This window comes from Nicotiana tomentosiformis, chromosome 6, assembly GCF_000390325.3.
Source record: "Nicotiana tomentosiformis chromosome 6, ASM39032v3, whole genome shotgun sequence".
NCBI classification, from domain to species: Eukaryota; Viridiplantae; Streptophyta; class Magnoliopsida; order Solanales; family Solanaceae; genus Nicotiana; species Nicotiana tomentosiformis.
The window spans coordinates 88,260,908-88,281,972 of NC_090817.1; the positions used below are offsets into that span (position 1 = coordinate 88,260,908).

At 35.1% G+C, this 21,065-nt stretch overlaps 2 protein-coding genes across 3 annotated transcripts; one reads left to right on the forward strand and one right to left on the reverse strand.

Annotated features, from left to right (window-relative positions):
• Positions 1 to 7,817: 7,817 nt before the first annotated feature.
• LOC138894374 (uncharacterized) lies at positions 7,818 to 8,642 on the reverse strand. Its single transcript, XM_070179070.1, has one exon. The coding sequence runs from the start codon at positions 8,640 to 8,642 to the stop codon at positions 7,818 to 7,820; it is 825 nt and encodes a 274-aa protein (XP_070035171.1).
• A 1,307-nt stretch (positions 8,643 to 9,949) lies between these two features.
• LOC104090678 (dolichol kinase EVAN) lies at positions 9,950 to 20,565 on the forward strand. Of its 2 annotated transcripts, none has more exons than XM_009595846.4 (14): positions 9,950 to 10,293; positions 10,613 to 10,725; positions 11,218 to 11,409; positions 11,512 to 11,616; positions 12,813 to 12,883; positions 12,960 to 13,040; positions 13,146 to 13,357; positions 17,738 to 17,927; positions 18,025 to 18,090; positions 18,615 to 18,703; positions 18,791 to 18,905; positions 19,401 to 19,452; positions 19,534 to 19,634; positions 20,058 to 20,565. In XM_009595846.4, exons 1-14 carry the CDS (start codon positions 10,097 to 10,099, stop codon positions 20,169 to 20,171), a joined length of 1,698 nt encoding a protein of 565 aa, XP_009594141.1. In that variant the 5' UTR covers positions 9,950 to 10,096; the 3' UTR covers positions 20,172 to 20,565. The 2 variants fall into 2 exon arrangements, with proteins under 2 accessions (XP_009594141.1, XP_009594149.1); XM_009595854.4 differs by having other exon boundaries at positions 11,221 to 11,409.
• Positions 20,566 to 21,065: the final 500 nt, after the last annotated feature.

Consider the following 21,065-nt stretch of genomic DNA (forward strand, 5'->3'; position numbering starts at 1 on the left):
AATAGTAATAACCATAATAATATTATTAAATCAGGTAACTCATTTCTAATAGTTGAAGCTAACTCAAGAGTCATAACCAATTATTATTTCAATCAATTTCCGTTGCAGCGTGCAACCCGCTCCTACAACATATTCATTTTCAATCCTCCCATATATTTATTTTAATCAAGTATATATAGACTTTTAAATAAGTCTGTTGCGGCGAGTAACCCGATCCCCCAATATAGACTTTTAAACAAGTCTGTTGCGGCGTGCAACCCGATCCCCCAATATGGACTTCTAATAAGTCTGTTGCGGCGTGCAACCCGATCCCACAATATGGACTTTTAAACAAGTCTGTTGCGACGTGCAACCCGATCCCCCAATATGGACTTTTAATAAGTATGTTGCGGCGTGCAACCCGATCCTCCAATATATCCATTTACCAATTCTTATAGAAGAAATTACCCCAATAAATGCAACAATTATTATAAAATATTTAACATAACAAGCATACAATAATTATAATTTAATTATGAAACAAACAATGACAAATAACAATTTATTATGGAAATCAGGAAGAAAGTAGGAAGTTTACTATTTAATATGTTAAATATCAAGTAGCAATTAATGCATATAAATCAAATCAGCATGTAGCAATTATTGCAGGAATTCAAGAATTAATATTTGATTAAGAATAGGATTATCATAAAAATTAATTCGTATATTAAAACAAATTTAGGATTTTTAAATAATTATGCAAATAATAAATTTGACGACGTATAGACACTCGTCACCTCGCCTATACGTCGTTCGCATGTATTTCATATAACAAATAATTTAAGGGTTCTATTCCGCCAAGTCAAGGTTAACCACGACACTTACCTCGCTTTGTAATTTCAATCAATTACTCGACCACACCTTTTCCTTTTAAATTTGTCTCCAAAAGCTTCAAATCTATTCATAAATAATTCGATATACCCAATACAAATCATATGAATTAATTCCATAAGAATTTACTAATTTTTCGGATAAAATCCGAAATTCACTTTAAAAATTGGCAGTGGGATTCACGTCTCGAATATCGGAAAAAGTCACGAACTACGAACACCTGTTCCGATACGAGTTCAACCATACAAAAATTATCAAATTCCGACATCGGATTGGCTTTCAAATCTTCATTTTATATTTTTGGAAGATTTTATAAAAATCAGATTTTCTTCCATAAATTCACGGATTCATGATATAAATGAGTATGGAATCATGAAATATAATCAATATAGGATAAGTAACACTTACCCCAATGGTTTTTCGTGAAAATTGCCTAAAAATCGTCTCACCCAAGCTTAAAATCGAAAATGGTGGAAAATGGGTTGAAATCTCATTTCCATAACTTAAGTTTTGTTTGCCCAGATTTTTACTCATCGCGATCGCGGAACTACTCTACGCGAATGCGAAGCACAACTTCTTAGCCTTCCGTGATCGCGGATCACACTGTGCGATTGCGTAGCACAAATTTTGTGCTTCACCTTCTGCCTCGCTCCTTCTTCGCGAATGCGATCCTTTCTACACGTTCGCGGTGCACTGGGAACTAACCTTTCGCGATCGCATACCCATCTTCGCGAACGCGAAGGGTAAAACTCACGGCTCAAAATTTCCTCTTTACGATCACAGGAGTGACTTTGCGATCGCATAGCACAATGCACCAGATGACACCAGAGGCTAAAAACCAAATTTTTCTCAAAGTTCAAATGGTCTGTAGGCTATCCGAAACTCACCCGAACCCTCGGGGCTCCAAACTAAACATGCACACAACTCCAAAAATATCATACGAACTTGCTCGCGCGATCAAATTGCCAAAATAACACCTAGAACTACGAATCAGATATCAAATTAAAGGAAATTTTCAGGAAAACTTTAAAACTTATATTTTCACAACCGGACGTCCGAATCACGTCAAATCAACTCTGTTTATCACCAAAATTGGCAGACAAGTCATAAATATTATAGTGGACCTATACTGAGCTCTGAAACTAAAATACGGACCCGGTATCAATAAATCCAATATCAGTAAATTCTTAAAAATCATTAAGCTTTCAAACTTTTAATTTTTCGTCAAAATTCCATATCTCGGGCTAGGGACCTCGGAATTTGATTCCGGGCATACGCCCATATTCCAAATCACGATACGGACCTATTAAAACTGTCAAAATACTGATCCGAATCCGTTTGCTCAAAATATTGATCAAAGTCAACTCAGTTGAGTTTTAAAGCTTTGTTTCGCATTTTAATCCATTTTTCACACAAAAACTTTTCGGAAAATTATACGGACTGCGCATGCAAGTCGAGGAATGATAAATAGTAATTTTCGAGGTTTTAGAATACATAATTACTTATTAAATTTAAAGATAACACTTTGGGTCATCACAATACATTAAGTCATCTACTACATAAGCAAAGGACATACAGATAAATACATGATCTATTTAAAAAATCTTTATTAAATTGGATAAATAAATAAATAATTGTTCTCTATAGAATACAATAACAATAATACATATGGTTTATAGTATATCCTAACAATGAGATGCTGGTAAAAGAAGCCTCTAATTGATGCTAGTCAAAACTAACAACAAAATTACATGTCCAGTTTGTAACTCACCTCAACAAGAAAGCATAAATCTTTGAAGTACAATAAATATTTTATTATTAAAAATGCTTTTCTGCTTTGCCTTTTCTCCTTTTGAAAACGTGATAACAAATTTTGGTGATATTTGAATAATCTAAGGGTTCCTTCTTAGTGTGGGTCACATTTAAATATAAGAATGAAAGATTTGCTTGTCACTTATTAAGCCAAAATGGTGCTATTTTAGCTGGACCCGCGCATCAGCTTAAACAAAATTATTGGCATACATATTATTATATTGTAAATATTGAACTAGTTCATATTTTAAAAAAAGAGGATAGCTCTCCATCCGATCTCCATTTAACTAGTACGGTTCAAATCATTGGTTTAATAAATAAGTGAATTTCTTAAATAGTTTTTGCTAAAATGAAAAATATGCTTAAAGTTTTTGAAAACAATATTCCTTTGCGGCCCTTTTATGACCTTTCTTTTTTACCTTCAAACTGAGTCACGAATTTATAGCCACTTTGAGAATAATCTTTGTAAAAGGGGGGCTTTGCCTGACCTTCTACTACAAGAGTTGAACTTGGAAACCACGTTTAGAAAACTTAAAAGCTAACACCAAAAAATAGCTACATAGTGGCTATAAAGCTAAAAATTCAAGGTGGTTCATATGTGAGGGTGCTTGTTTTTTTTTTTTCTTGACTCTAAATGAAGGAAGTTGCAATCTATCAGTATTTACCAAGCCTCTAACCTACCCAGGTAGGCTATCAAAAGTGTTATATATACATAGATCTATTAGATTGTGGCTAAGTGATACCAATATGTCCGCAACATGATTTGCTTCTCTATAGCAGTGCCGAGTTTTAATATCATGAGTATGTACCAATAACTTTATCTCTTCTATTGTATCACTTATTCTCCAAGGTGTATCCCATTCTCCAATCACTGAGTTCTGAAGGATGAGTGAGTCAGTTTCTCATATGATTGAGTTAAAGCCATTATTGATGCACCATTTAAGGCCATAGAGCAATGTACTAGCTTCTGCAATGTTGTTGGTGTCCTGTCCCAATGGCAATGAATATGCCATTACGAGACAACCATCACTCCCTCTCACTATACCTCCTCCCCCACAATTGCCATCTAGACAAGATCCATCACTGTTCAGCTTCACAAGGAGAGGTGGTGGTTTGAGCCATTTCACCATAATACAACAGTTCATCACCACCTGGACTTCATACATGTTACATACATCTTCCCAATTGTTTCCAAAGTTGATCTTCTTGAAATGAGATTTGATAAGCTGAGTGATGTTGAAAGTAATCATCTCTTTGGATATGTGAAAAGATGGTTTTTCCATATAAAATCTAGAGCTGCACCTAGACCTCTATAGCTCCCAAATGATAATAGGAGGCATGATTTTGTGCATGTAGATAACCATGGGATTTTTTCCCTTATGTTTCCAGCAATTGAGTATGAGAGTCCTCAGATTGCTGTTTCTATACTCAATGCCCAATCTACCAATAAAGAAATTCCACACTTGTTATGCATATTGACCACTATAGAATAAATGATGTGTAGTTTCAGGTCCCTGGATGCCACTGAAACTAGTACAACAACTGCACCAAGAGTCGACGATAATCCCAAGGCTAGAAATTCTCTCATCAGTGGCAACCTTATTGTGAATAACCCTCCATGTCATAAAGGATATTTTAAAAGGAACACCTTTCTGCCAAATATTAGCGTCATAGCTAGAAACTCTCTTTCTTTGCCTTAACAGATTTCATGCACTTGATATAGTAAATTTTCCATTGTTATTGCTAGTCTAGATTGTTGAATCCTCCTTTTGTTGGTTGATGAGAACCTGCAAGGAAGACAAAGAAGATAGGTAAGTTTTTATGTGGTCAGGGGGTTGGTACTAAAGAACTGACCAATTCCATTGGCCATCCTTGAGTACTTCACTAATCTTTATATTACTCAATATGGGATTATTAGAGAGAGTTTCATAAAGAGGACCCTTGTCCATCCAATTATCAAACCAGAAGCTGATGTTGCCTTTTCCAATTTTCCAAAGTATATTTTTCTCCACTTTGTTTTTGATTGAACACATAACTTTTCAACTATAGGAATTTTCTTTCATCCAGTTTGTACAAACTGGATTGCTCCCATTATAGTACTTTGCTTTCATGAATTGAGCCCAAAGGGATTGGGTGGTTCTGAATTTCCACCACTGCTTGGTATTGAAGGCATTGTAAATGTCGTCTAATTTCCTGAATCTTGTTCCTCCTTCCTCAAAAGGAAAACACAAAGTCTTGCATACCACCCAATGACGTTTCTCCCTATTTGCATGCCCTTACCAAAAATATCTGGCCAAATATGTCTCTATCGAGGATCCTTTGGGTGGATGCACTGAAGTAAGAGTATGAATATTGAGAGCCAGGAGAACATGCTTGATGAGAACTGCCCTTCCACCTATTGATAAGAATTTCAATTGCCATCATTTGATTTTGTTAATGACCTTGCTCACTATATATAAAAATGTGAAAATAGTTTTCCTCCCAGTATATATAAGACACCCTAGGTACTTCATAGGGAAATTACCATGTCTCATACCAAGAATTCTGCAAGCTCTAGTAATAGAGCTTATAGCAGTCTTAGGTTCCATTGCATAACAACTTTTGGCTTTGTTGATCATTTGACCACTAATCTTCTCATATGATTCTAAAGTCGCTAGCACCAGTTTCAGAGTTTGCTTAATACCACTACAAAAAATAATTGTGTCATCAGGAAAGGAAAAATGAGAAATATGTGGTCCATTGCGAACAATATAATGCCCTCTGAATTTGTTATTATTGTGGAGTTTATTCAGCATTAGGGAAAGCAGCTCCGCACAGAGAATAAAAAGTGAGGGTGAAAGAGGATCTTCTTATCTGAGTCCTCTTTCATACTTGAAGAATCTATGCCTGCTACCATTGACAATAAGATAGTACAAGTTGTTGGATATGAATATGCTATCCACACTTCAGCAAAACCAAGTTGTCTGAGCATGAAACATAAGAAAGGCCAGGACACTCTATCATAAGCTTTAGCCATGTCAAGTTTAATGACAAGATTTAGACCTTTTTAGGCTTGAAAATACTATTAGCAATCTCTTGGGTCAGTAAGATATTCTCATTTATCAACCTTCCCTTAATAAAACCACTATGATTAAGAGAAATGATCATGGGCAAAATGAGGCTGAGTCTAGCATTTATGATCTTTGCAATGATCTTACTAGATATATTATAGAGACTGATTGGTTTGATGTCTGAGAAACTTTGTGGAGAATCCACTTTAGGAAGCATTATCAGGCAAGTGTGGGAGAAAAACCTAGGTAGAATGGCACCACTAAAGAACGCACCCACTGCCTTATGTATATCATAAGAAATCATTTCCCATTCACTTTGATATAATTTAACACTCAAGCCATCAGGGCCCAGTGCACTGTCAAGATCAATCGAGAATATACAATCTTTAACCTCCTGTAGGAAAGGTATAATTGTCAGAGCAGCATTATCAGCTTCAGTAATCACCTTCTTTACTATATTTAGAATCTGAGAGTCTTCTACAACAATATCAGCTTGAAATATCTTTTGAAAGAACTGGACAGCTGCACTTGCCACATCATTGGTGCCCTCTATCCATTCTCCTTCCTCATTTTTTATTTTGAGGATGGAGAACTTTCTCCTTCTATCCTTAATTACTCCATGGAAGTAAGCTGTGTTGGAATCTCCTTCATCTAACCATTTGACCATAGCTTTTTGCCTTAGAACTTTCTCCTGAAGAATCAAGAAACTGGTGAATTCAACTTTAGTTCTAGCCAACTTGGTCCTGATATCTTGAGTATTGTTGGTAATAGATTCCTCTTCAAGTTCCTTAATAAGCTTTTCCAACTTCTTTGGTTCTTCATAAATATTACCAAAAGTAACCTTTGACCATCTTCTCAGAGTACTGCATACTCTTTTAGTCTTTTGGTGGAGGATATAAAGGGGATTCTCATGAACCTCTTCAACCCACGATTATTGGATAACATTCAAGTATTCATCATAGTCCACCCATATATTCAAAAATTTAAAATATTTAGTATGAGTAGGATCAGAATTCCCATATTCCATCAGCAACGGGGCATGATCAGAGCATATCCTAGAGAGATGTGTAACTTTGGTCTTCCCAAATAGATCAAACCATTCGACATTGTATGTTAATTTGTCTAATCTCTTCCAAATTATGTTGGGAGGGTCCCTATTGTCTCCAAGTGAAAACAATTCCATGAAATCCACTGTCTTGTAAATTGCAGTCATTCAGACAGGAGAGGAAATCAATTCCTTCTTGAATTCTATAGGGTAAGCCACCCAGCTTCTCCTCTGAGCTAATAGCTACATTAAAGTCACCAACCACTCCCCAAGGGTCGTTAATGTTATTGGACGTGCTTTTGAGTTTATCCCATAGAACAACTCTTTGGTTTTCATCGTACTTGGCATACACAATGGTAATGTGAAATGAAATATTCCCATGAATTTGAGAAATTTGAAGTAAAACTTGTTGTTATTTATCATCCAGGACATTGATCGTGTAATCAACAGACCAAAAGACCCATATATTGTTGGAACAATTGTGAAAATATTCTTGGTATCCAAGCATCTTTTTATACTTTTCAATCTTCCTTGCTCTCACTTTCATGGGTTCCTGCAAGAAAATAAAAGGAAGGTTGTATTGGGTTTTAATGGTTTTGAGCCTTTCCACAACACCTTGGGACCCTATGCCCCTAATGTTCCATGATAAACAACTAATCATTTGAAATATTTGAGTTTTGTTCCCCCTAAGCCTTTGAAATTTCTTATGGATTCCTACTGTTAGGAGCCCAATTGATCTCACCTAGTTAATCACCAAGTCCTCTTAGAGAGAGATTGTTGAATTGAATAATTTTTTGGTGGACGTGGGAGGTAATCACATGATTGCTTTCGACACTTTGATACCTCCCTGTCATATGATCATCCTCGGATAAAGAGTTTTTCTTATCTTCAGATGATATTTCCATAATCATATCACGGTCTTGGGAATCACTGATAGCATTTGCTTTCCCACCCAATGCCATCTGACTATTTTCTCGTAGATCAATGATTCTTGGTGGCTCATCTAGCAGTTGATATTCAAACCCCCTTTCTCTATCCTTCTAGCTAGCATATTTCTCAGCAAGTTTGGGGTCAAGGCCAAAGAGTGGTCTATACACCAAGCCATGATTTTCCTGATCCATGTCACTTGTCAAAACAACATCACCTGGTATGTACATTTTTTCTTTAAACTTTCTCCCTTTCTTGTTCATTTTCTTTGTTTCCTCTAGCTTTATATTCACTAGTGAAGTATTCATGATGTCCTTTTGATTATTAACAAAATCATTACTCAACTCACTGCTCAACTCAATCTCTGGGTAATCAGCCTCCTTTCCCTGATATATTTTTTTACCAGCCTTGTTGATAGTAAGTAATTTTGACTTCTTATTGTCTTTGTTAGTGTTGTATATGTCCCTTATTGTGTGTTTGACCTGAGCTTGAGGGATCAAAGAAGCAGCAACTGGCATCACTTCCATATTCACTTCACCTTCGCTGTTGTTGTGGGTGACAATCACAGTACTTTGTCCATCATTGATCATATTGGCGGTGTTAGTATCATTCCCCTTTTGAGTTGTCATAACAACATGATTGTTGTTAGCATTGTTTTTATTCTTTCTTTTATTCACAGTATGCCAACCATCTTCAGATCCTTTGTCGATATTGGTAGCACTACTGTTGTTAGCTGGTCTGTTACCCGTGGGTTTTACAACAGCGTGTGAATTGCCATTGGTCTGTCCAGCATTCTGAGGCCTGCACTGTTCTTTTCTTTGCTCATTTCTCCTATCTTCTCTCACATTTTTATTTTGATTAGTATCATTCCTTGTGGTTTGCTCATTAACCTCACTACTATTCTGAAATCTCAGTTCTTGATGTAAAATTCTACACATTCTGTCTGAATGTCGTTGCCTCATACAGTGATTGAAAAATACAGGTAGTGATTCATATTCAACTTTCTAAATAAACTCTTCTATATTGCCCTCATGGTTCCTGATCTCGACAATAATCTCATTTAAAATTGGCATTACAAGGTCAATTTCAATTCTAAGCTTTACAGTAGTGGGTCTTGTTTTGGTGGTCGTTGCCTTATCCAAAACCAAAGGAAAGCCTATAGGATCAACTATACGACATATTGCGTCCTACTCATAGAAATGCCATGGGAGATCAGGAAGTGTGATTCATACCGGGGCTCTGGTGGTATTAGGTTCCGGTTTAAATTTTGTGGTCCACTTCTCAAGACTCATCACAAAATCTCCACCCAAATTCACAAAACTTCTAATAGCTACTGCATTGTGATCATCCAATTTATCAAAATCAATAAATACATATTTCATGTCATAAGCTCCAATGGTTATGCATCCTTTCACAGGAAACACTTTCGCGAATTCCTTCCTAATAATGTCGATCGAGGGACGGATCTTAGAAAACTTACCGACTATAGTCTATTTGCATGACTGCGCCAAAATATCATTTTCCTCCTTAGTGAAACTTACCACTGGTTTGCCGTTAATCACCTCGTAAGATCTGGGAGGGAGTTGGATTCTGCTCCTTGGTTTTGGGGTTTTGATTCCTATGGTACCTACGTAAGAATTGTCGCCATTGATTTTGCTTTGAGAGCTAGCAGCTTTATTAGCAGTAGTACTTTCAAAATTTCCTGGGTTCAAAGTGATTTGGGGGTTTTGATTTGAAAAAGAAAAAAGGGTCTAGGGGTTTGGGGAATTTTGATTAGGAAAAGAAATTCTACTAATGTTTGTGGTTTGGGGTGTAAAGAATTTTTGATTTGGGATAAGTGATGTTGTCGGAATCTGGACGAGGATTAAAGACGGTGGGTTCGGGGGACCACTGGGTCCATTGATCGTAGGAGGCCGTGGCCGGAACAGTAATTCAAATTTGGGATTCCCGTGAGAGGAGAGGAATTTGCCAATGTTATCGTTGAAATGATTAGAATTGTAAATTTAACCTAAATTATTTTTAAAATTAGAAAATGATCATTCTTGTTTTAACGGACAAAAAAAATAGGTTCACTCGAACCGGAAGTGAGCGAGTATAAAAAAGAAAACGGAGGAATATCCGTTGAAAGTTTCAAGGCGTAGTCCACCAATGGAAAGAGAGAAAACAAACAAACGACGCAGTCTCGACGCAAAAAACGGAAATAAAAAGAAGAGAAATCAGAAACGAGGAAAGAAGCAGCTGACATTTCAACAACATATATATGTATATATAAACCGGTGCGCGCCAAACCCACCGAATTCCCCAGTTCACACGGGTCCGTGCGTCTACTACAATTCTTCCTATTTACGCCAAAATGGATGATTTCTTCAATTGAATTTCAGCTCGGAAACCCATGGCTTCGTCGCCGTCGTTTCTCACCGGCGAGAGAGCTGTGGTAGCACTCTTCATTGGTCAAATTGTCTTTTCTATCTCTCAATCTCTCCTCTCCGAATCTCTCTCCCTTTCTCTCCTCTCTCTCCTCGCCCTCTCTGTCGAGATCTCCGTCGATGCCTCTTCTTCAGTTTCCCTCTCTCACTTCTTCAAAACCAGGTTTATTTCTGATTAATTTTATGCTAACCACCGCATTTATCATGATGGTTACTCTTTTTTTTTCTTTTAAAAAATACATTATTTTTGGATGGGCCGATAGAAGAGCTTTTGAGTTACAGTTGTAACCACTAAGCGGCATCTGCAATTTACAAGTTTACATAGTTTTTGCTTTGATTTATGTTATTGTTCATTTAATTGAAAATCTGTGGTTGAATATGGCTAATTTCTGAATTCAATATTTGTTCTTTTTAATTTATACTCCTACTAGTATATTTTTCCTTGTACTGTTTATTTATATAAGTTGTGGTACTATTTTCAGGCCTGGTGCGTCATCAGGTATATTTTTGGGGGCAGTAACGCTTCCTGGGCTTATGGTATCAAAGTTGATCCAGATTTCAAGAGCTGTATCTTTAAATCAAGTTGGAACTGAAGGTATAGTACTCATTGTTGTTTTATACTGAAAATGATAATGGATTGTTTCGGGAAATAAATGAAGGTTTAAACAACATACTAGTTAAACATGAAATAGTAATGAAAGTTATGATGCCCAAAAGTGCAGTATGAAGAATAAGGATAATTTTACTGTAAATTGATAGGTTATTAACACTATTTTTTGTAACATTTACTAAATTGTGCTTATTTAGCTGTCTACTGTATCTCTTATCTCAAAAGATTGTTAAGTTACGTTCTATCCTGTGATGTTTGTACGTGGAAAAAAGGCTGTTTAGCAGAGGAAAGGTATAATCTTGCTTCTGCTTGTGTAGTTGAGAAGGAGCATGGTTGTCTTTTACATATTTATTTACCTAATAGGTCGATTTCTGTTAGAAACTTTAGTTAGTATAGGTGAGATTGTATTCAGGGCTTATGTTGATTCCTACCTTGCCTCACTTGTATGACTGACTTCTTTTGATATTGACCTTTTAGCAGAGCTTGAAAATCTGCAACTACTATATTGGGTGACATCTGCAAGTTGCTTCACCGTGCTAGCTTATCTTTGCTTCATTTTTTACCGTCAATCAGACAGCAAGAATTGTGCTACTTTTCGCGTTAGCTTAAGTTGCATAGCATTGTATTTTGGAGTCTGCTGTGTGTCATTTGCTGTGAAATCTCATGGTGGTAGGTGAATTTCTCTTTCTTATGTTTACTTATTGATTCATTGGTCAACCCAGTAAGTTAGTTGAGCCTTTCTTAACAATTTTTGTTCAACTTCTCCTGTAGGGTGGTATGCAGTAGCAAACTTATTGTGGCTGTTCTTTCATGGGTTTGCAGCAGTAAAACTAATTCAGAATATTCTTCACACTTTTCCAGCATGCGCTTCAATTGGTTGGTCATGTTACTACGTTTCTTATTTTACTGGATATATATGTAGCATCACAGCTATCAAATTGCACACTTGATATGAGGGTCCACTCTGTTGTGCAAAGATTTAGTTCACATTCTCTCTCCACTAATCACAGTAAAACTAAGATTTATTCGGCTGTTAGACAATATGAAGGAATTTTCTTACCTAGAGCTTCATTGTTCCAGTTTCCCAGTTCCATTTGGTCATGGTCTAAACAATTGGCGGATACAGTTACATATCTGCTGATGTGTATAAGTTCCATCGATACATACCTATCGATTCATATCCATCCCACTGCTGCGTAGCTGATGATTCATATTTAATGGCTCCTGTTGTAGTCATGCTAGATGACGCAAAAACGTAGTAGGTAACACAGATGTTATTGACACATTGGTGATAATATCGTGTAAAGACAAATATAACGAATACGAAGATGATGTTGGCAATCTTTTTCACTCTTTTTAGGATTAACCTTTATTTCTTGTTCTTTTCTCATGAAAAATTGTAGTCGAACTATGGGAAAGGAGAAGTCTTAATTTAAAAAGATCTGAAACTTGATCGTAAATTTTAGACTTTTCAAACTTTATTTTTATATTCTATTTTAGGGTGGCTCACATTTTGGTGTTAGTTGAAGCATGTCTCGCCTTTTAGAGAAGATTAAAGCTACTTGGATATTGTAATGTCACTTATGATGTAGGATTGGCTTGTAGTTTGTTGAAGTTATCTTATCTGAAGTTTGAAGGAGGATTCCTATGAATTATATACAATATTGAATGTCTTTTTAGTAGTTAATTAGATTAAAATAATGATTCAAATAATCACCTCAAAGTTCTGAAATTATTTCTAATATAAGAATTTTTGAAGCCTATATGCAGCTAAAATGCACTTAATGCTGATCTACGATCAATTTGCTATGACTGCTGCCGAATAAAGACCCTCCAATTCCATATCGAATTCTGCAACTTTGAACAATGTGTTGAATGTTAAGTTGCATTCTTGGAACATATTTTATTCCACATAAAGCGCTGTTCAGACATGGCTTATTTTGGCAATCTTTATTTCTTGTTATCTTAGAGAACAAAAAATCATTTGACTTGTCCTATTTCGTTTTGCTTTGTTTGATGAACGGTCCTCTTGTCTTCTGCGCACTAATTTACATTCTTGTTTCTCTTCTTAGGAGAAGCGTTACTGGTTACTGTTGGCCTTGTTATCTATTTCAGTGATATGCTTGCTTGTACTGCTGCTAAGGTTAGTTTCATACTTTTACTTCCTCTGATATTAGATGAAATGGATACCTAATAAGCTGAATTGTGTCTGTGAACAGTCCCATGGGTACTTTACTGCATCTAAGCTAGTGATGGTACCATATGGAGTCAAGAGAAGTGAAGTTAGCATTATTATTCAGGTATTGTACAAGCTATTAGTTTTCTAGACTATCCTCTTCTTTCCATATAGAGTAAAAGATTTCGATTCAGAGTACTGATCACGAAAAGGTAACACTATGTTCCAGGGATTGATTACTGGCCTTCTTATTTTCCCTATGCTATTTAAAAATGTGCTTCAAATTTTGGAGCGGGTCAGCTCGGCACCTTCTAGAGATAGAGGAGATGATCAAATGAGGCGATCTCTTGTGTTCTATGTTTCCCTCGTATTTGTTCTTGTTATAGCTGTGCCATCATGGATGCAGCTTGTTCAAGATTTTCATGTTCACCCTTTTCTATGGTAAGCCTCCCTTTAGAACTCATATATGTCGGATAATTGGACATATTGTGTTGCATATTGTTATTCTGTTGCATGATTTGGTTGATGGAGGTCTAATGGTTTGTAGGGATGACTCACTTACATTAGACAGTTAAGTTTCTTTGATAAACAGTTACCTGATACTATGCAAGAAGTTATGTGACTTATAGCTGGTAGTTAAAACATACTTTTAAAGAAAATAAGTACTCGAACGAAAAGGACAAGAGTCGAGAAGACTTTGCTGTATCTTGAATGGGATGTTTAGATGTTTTTCTTGCTTCTTTTTCATTGTTCTGTATAAAGGGGCAGCCCGGTGCACTAAGCTTCCGCTATGTGCGGGGTCCGGGGAAGGGCCGGACCACTAGGGTCTATTGTACGCAGCCTTACCCTACATTTTTCATTGGTCTGTATGTACTTAAATATTCTAAGAGGTAAGACTTATTGGGACAAAGTTTACATTCTTACTCGGTATTCTTTTAGTTGAAGCAAAAGAGAAAAAAATAATGTAATTGACCAGAAATTTGCTTTAAACAGCTAAGTTCAGCGTTCAGTTTTTAAGAATGTGGTTCCTGAAGTTATAGGATCAATTCTTGGTAACGTGTTAAGCTCTTCTAGCGCCTATGTTATTCCTACCTTCTCTGGATATTGATGCCATTGAATCAGATTCTGAGCCACAAAATTATGCAATTCTCACTTGCTATTTTCATATTTATTTTCATCTTCTACTTCACCATCAGTGGCTACCTCCAGCATTTCAACATTAGTTTGTGTTTTGTTTTTGTTTTTTTTAAAGCATCTATACCACTAGGCAACATTAGTTTGTGGTTTTCAATGGCTATTTTCACAAAATTTTAGTGTTGAAGATACTGAATAATTGTGGAGGCATGACTTTTGAGCTTTGAGTATTTTCACAAAACTAGTATCTATAAACGTGCGTTGCACGTTAATAATGGTACATGATGATTTAAATATTTATTTATATGAAGGAACAATAAATTTAATTAATTAGAGAAATTTTATATATAATACTACAACATTTATCTAAATGCCGAAAAATATTGTTAGATTAGCATAATACGTGAATTCAAAATAAAAAGATATCATCATAACTTACATAAATGATCAATTTTAGTCATGTTAAGTAGATAATTATGTATTGTAGTTTAAAGGTATCTAATATGATGGTATCTTATAGAATACTTCTTTATATACGGTGTTTTTTTGTATATGTTTTCTTCTAATGCTTTGGTTACTCTGCGATAACCAGAACTCTTGTTGTCGATATTGATATCTCTCTTGAAAGTGCAACATAATCATATAAGAAAACATATTGTGGTAAATATAGTTCAATATTTAGGATGTTTGTCCTTGTGCTTTATTTATTATAATTATAAAAACATAAACATACTGAAAATTATTTTCACACAAATTTGAAAGGATATTCTTTAGTTTCGGAAGACAAAAGTTGAATTCGGGGATAAACACATACGTGGAAGCACATTGATCAGTACCGTAAGTTCTGCATGTATGACGTTATTGTCAAAACTTCTATATACCATATGTGTACTAAGCTTTCAGTAGCATAATAAAACTTCTACTACATAAGCTATTCAACGGATCTAAGTTTTCAGTAGCATGACAAGCATATTTTTCTTCAAAATCAACCTATATGCAATGGAAGATCAATTTTAACTTAGTCTATTATATATATGGTGACATTAACATACATAAGAAATAATGAACTTGACAACAAACATGTATAGTAGAAGGCCATTTGGTATTAAAATATTTAAGTATTCTTCTTGGTAGTTGTTGTTGGTATCATCTTCTGCTGAGTCAAAACTGAAAAATATTTTATTTTTATCATAAAACTTAGCAATCAACCTTTTAGTTGATCAACATATTCATTTCTGCTAGCTAAGATAGCTCTTTAATTTCTATCATGTTATTTGCACAAATTGCGTTTTAATCTAATGATAAAAATATTTTCCTTATTAAATACACTACTATTACCATTGGGGTTGATAACCAAGTGTTCTAGAAGAACCAAATCATCTTTTATTGGATGCTCTTCTTCGTTTCTGACACAAAGCAAGAAGTCACTGAATGTTAGATCTGTTCTTACGTTTATATTTCTTATCATTTGAATATTTTTCATTTGAGGTCATAAGTATAATTTTGACAAGCTAACTTTTACAGTTTCTGCTTTGGTCCATTTTGGAACTGCTGATCGTACTTGACAGAAATCACCTCCCAAACTCTTACTTTTTCACCAAACGGTTCATCGATATCCAATATATCTCTAAAACTCTGGGCGATTGTTTCGATCGTTTGACGCTTAGCCAAAAGCGCTTCATCCCATATTATCACTTTTGCTTTCCTTATAAATTTAGCACTATTGCTCTGATTTGATATATTTGTGATGGTTATTTCAGTTATTTGAAGAGGTATATCAAATTTAAAGTGAATTGGACAACCTCATAATAAAATCGTTAGTGGTACACCACTTGTTCTTGTTGTTAACAATACCATGCTTCTTGATATGACATTTACAAGTAATGCATGACATATGAATATTATTTCAATTCCGTCGAAGGCATCTACAAAGGATAATCCCGCTATACCACAGTCGATTTTTTATAATATAGTCATGAAAACTTATTCTTGTTCAGGATTTAGCTTTGATTGTGCTTCCTCAAACACTTGTATGGCCTTCTTAATATCATACTAATCTTTTTACTTTGTGATCTATTTTTTAAAATCTCTAACATTCTTTTTATGGAATAAATTTATGCACCCGATGATTTTTTTTAACTTGAAAAATAATTTTACTCATATGATGAATTTTAAAAATAATTTAATTGGATTCTCTTGCTTAATAATTAATTAAAAGATTTGATTATTTGGTTTTAAGGTGGGTTGTTATTGTTGTATTGTTGTTGATTATTTGGTTTTAACATAAAATATAATTTATTTTCTGTTGATTTAGATTCTTAATATTAGTTCATCTCATGTTTGAATATTTAACCGTGATTATAATTTTATCCACCATAAATTTTATTTTTAAAGAGTAAAAAGATCGATGACGTTCCACTTTTAGATCTTTATGTTTGCAAAATCATTAGTGGTATTGGCTCTTACCAACCTTTTTATTTCTTTTCTCACACATTTATATTCTTAAAAATTTTCTTAGTTCTTTAATAATTGGGTATATTTTTATATATTACACGAAAAATTAATAATAATAAAATATTATTTGAGTAGGAAATAATTCAAATATAATATAATAATATATTATCTTGGGAATTGTTTCTCAATTTCAAGCTTTATGCAGTCCGTTTAGCATTACTTATATTTTTTTTGGTATTGAATATTATAGAGTGGTAATGTATTGCCAATATGGGGGATTCTTATCAAATTGATTTCATTAAACATTCCTACATATTTTAAATAAGAATTCAATAGACAAGATTGTATTAATTTTAAAAATTTAAATATTAAAAAATTAACATATAAGTTATTACAGTCCAAAAAAATAAGTTATTACAGCTATGTCATTTCCCTATGAGTTCTTCTGTTTAATATTTTAGGGCTATTTTGGTCTATCAATATTATATTCGTGCTTTTATAATAATATATAGTCTCTCCTGTTTCTAAATGGATTTGGACAATAATATAATACATTTTCAAATTAAATTAGTAATAGGAATTTCTTAAGAAGTATATCCTAAAATTAATAGGATTACAAGTCTAATATTTATGCCCAAAAATAATTATACTAATAGGATTCCTAACGTGTAGTATTGTGTTCTAAAACTAATAGGATTACAAGGCTAATGTCTAGAATTCCGATGATGTCCTTTTATTGTAAGTTATTATGCTTAATATTAAAAGGTTATTTTTGTAATCCAACATTTTATTCATGCTTTTATAATAATATAGATTTTAATTGTTAAGCCAAGCTCTAGCTTAAGTAACATCAACCTTCATTTGCGAAGCTCGGTTAAGCTTGAGTTCAAGCCAAAGACCTATGAACTGAGTTGAGCCCTTGAGGCTTTAACTCAGCCCTAGGCTTGTTGCTACATCTATCCAAGTGGAGCCAAAGACCTATGAACGGAGTTGAACCCTTGAGGCTTTAACTCAGCCCTAGGCTTGTTGCTACCATCTATCCAAGTGGTGAACCATCAGGGTAGAATGATAAAACTAAACTGAATTAAGAGGAGATTCTCAATTCTTTGTTCGGCTCCCTACTCCTTCATTTGTACAGTGAATCAAAGCATATATCCTTTTCCTCCAAATATATGGTAAGTGCTACTATCTTTTGCTCATATTTTAGTTTTCTCTGTCTTGTGATTGCTGCAGGGTATTGGACTTTGTTCTGTCAGAACCGCTTAAAAGGTTGTCGTTGTGTATCTATTGGTTGGTTGTTATTTATGTATCAGTTATCCGGTTTTACAACATTTCAAAGAGCAGTAAGATTGAGAGGATTCTTCTTCGGAAATACTACCATTTAATGGCTGTTTTGATGTTTGTTCCTGCTCTCATACTTCAGGTGATTTGAGTTGAAATTCTTTAGGAAATCTTTCTCCTTTTGGACCTATTATTTTTTTTTTATGAGAGTTGTGTTGACCATCTATGCCTTTCTTCAGCCGAAGTTTCTTGATCTGGCTTTTGGTGCAGCTTTGGCAGTTTTCTTGATATTGGAAACTATACGAGTAAGGTTTCACTGCACTCTCGTCTTGTTCCTGGATTTAATTGGGTACAACTATCCAATGTTCCTGTGCAATTTATTATAATTTTGGATCTTATGGTTGTGGTAATATCCCCCCCCCCCCCCCCCCATAAAATAAAAATGCCAAAAGGACATTTCCCAATATTAATTGTAAAAAGAAAAACAGAAAACAAAATGTTTGTCAAGTTTAAGCACGCTTTTCAACTGAAGTCAAGCTCGTCAACTACAAAGTATCTTATGTTCACTTCATATTGACTCTTGATATGAAACACTTCTTGTACGTGTTTAATATCAATCAGTAATAGTCTGAATAAGTTGTTGCACTTACCTTTTAAGACGGAAGTATGTAATATACACTTGTAAATGCAACATGTTAAAATGTTATTTTTCTTTTTCTTTGTTACCTATGTTCTTGGTGAACTCCTTATAATTTGTGGCAATGCTTAAATTATTCATGATGCTAGTTGACATGATGCTTCACGATATTTGTCATGCCTTTTGTGACAGATATGGAGAATCTGGCCCTTGGGACACCTTGTGCACCAATTTATGAATGCCTTTACAGATCATCGTGACACTGATCTTCTTATTGTCAGGTTTGAAATGATTCCTCCACAGCATAAAACTAGTTACAGCATATGCATTTTGTTAACTCTAACCATTTGCCTCCTTTCCTCTTTCAGCCATTTTTCACTCTTATTAGGATGTGCACTTCCTATCTGGTTGTCCTCTGGTTTCAATGACCGACCATTAGCCCCTTTCGCTGGGATCTTGAGCCTTGGAATTGGAGATACAATGGTAGAGTAGCTAGTTTTTGCTTGTCCTATATCTTTCTCTCTGCACTATTCTAAATATGCTTTCCAAGAACTCCTGAAATTTAGGGTTCTAGCATGATGCAGCAGAAAGTCTAACATGCTTGAGAAGTGACAATATCTGGAAAGGTCTTTTCACAGGATCACTTATTGAAAGAGATTATACTGATGTAACAGGATTGGTGTTCCCTGATCCCTTGGTAGAAGGTTTTCCTGCTGTTGGCCTTGTGGCCGGCAGACCTTGCGTCTTTATTGGTGTTCTAGAAGACTAGAACAATAAACGATCTGCAATGAAGAAAGATTTATAAAGTTTTGGCTTTAGTCCAAGCGAGCACAACACTTATGCAGGGGAAACTAACTGCAATAGTAAAGAGAGGAACACTATTGGTAGTCTGAGTAGTAGAGAATGAGTTTAGGGTTAGTGGCTCATTATTGATTATCATTTATGCACTGTAAAGATTAATGCTAATCCTCTATGCAGGCATCAGTGGTTGGCTACAAGTATGGGGTCCTCCGCTGGAGCAAAACTGGCAGTATGTCTCTGTTCCCTTTCGTGTTTTGTCATTGCTCTTTTGTATCCCTCACCATCTGAATCTATTAATTCTCTTTGGCAGAGAAGACAATTGAAGGCACTGCTGCTGGCATAACATCTGTCCTTGCTGCATGTTCCATTCTACTTCCACTTCTAGCTACATCTAGATACATCTTAGACCAGGTAGCTCTCTCTCAAGCTCATGTACAAAGGGCTTTCTGCATGCATCCTGTTCAGACCAAAAAAGTGCTCTTGTACACGTTTATTAATGAGAAAGGAAATTATGTGCCCTTGCTTCAATACAATTTCAGTTATGCAGCTTGCATTTATTCTAACTGAAATAATGTGAGATCACCTTAAAATTAACCTCCTATCCTTGAGAATAATGAACCTCATTCTAATTGCTCAGCGGCCCCTAATTATCTAAATCCATATCAATTTCATGCCCTCCTGGGGCTGAATCCTCGAATTAAAGTAGGAGCTGAGATCAGTGAATGGCGCAACCTCACATTATTTTTAAACTATGAAAGCCAACTTTTGTCAAGATTCTCACTATTAAGTATTAACTCTATGATTGGTTTTGATGCTGTATTGGCAATTGTGCAGAACTGGTTTTCTCTTCTTTTCGCTGTGACAATAAGCGGTCTGTTGGAAGCCTACACTGCCCAGCTGGATAATGCGTTCATACCTCTGGTGTTCTATAGCCTCCTGTGTCTGTGAACTCCTATCTGCTAATCCATGAACTTTAAACTACTTTTCTGAAAACAACACGCTGATCTTTTGACAGTATCGTTTGAGCACACATTCTTTTTGTAGATATCACTGTAGTAGAGTTACTTGACATGTACAATAGGTTCGATAGGAGAAAAAGCAAAATCTACTCCTTTTGTAATCTAGATGTAGAATTTGTTTCCCGAAAGGCACAAGTAATTTTTTTTTCCTTCAAATGTTGTAGTTGTAACTTTTGCCTTTTATACTTCATCCTCCTTTAGTGGTATGGATGTAAATAAAATAGTCAATCAGAGCTTACAGGCACTAGGAGAAAAGTATTTGTCGAAATGTCCATGTTATGTACTGGTATTTTGAACTTAAACGAGCAGTAGTTCATGATTCAGCATCTTTTTACCCTTCAAATGTTTAATTCTATTGAAGTGGAGCACTGTCTTTTGACAAGTTTTGGTTTTTTTCTGATTAAGCTGCACACTTCTTGTTACTGTAAACATCAAATGAACACGCGAAGTCCGGGACACAAATTCCTTCGTAGAAGATCGTTGTCATTCATTCTTGTCTCCCATCATATTTCTTGTCTGCGAATTAGTTTAATTTCAGTCTACCGACAATTAACTGAGAAAAGAAAATTGTTCTCTTGTAACTTTCTCGTGTTCTTTGCGTTTCAAAACTCGGTGCTAATGCCTCAGATTTGTTAGTTGATACAACTGTTATATTTGTCGTGCGATGTTTTGACTACAAGATTGTCCTCACAAGTTGTTCCACGTCAAGGTTGCCATTTTGGCGATTTTCATGTTTCGTTGGAGCTGAATCTCATTTGACTTTGGCTTGTCCGAGATAGAAGTACAAAACTTAGAACGAAGTCAATTATGTCAGCTTAAATGA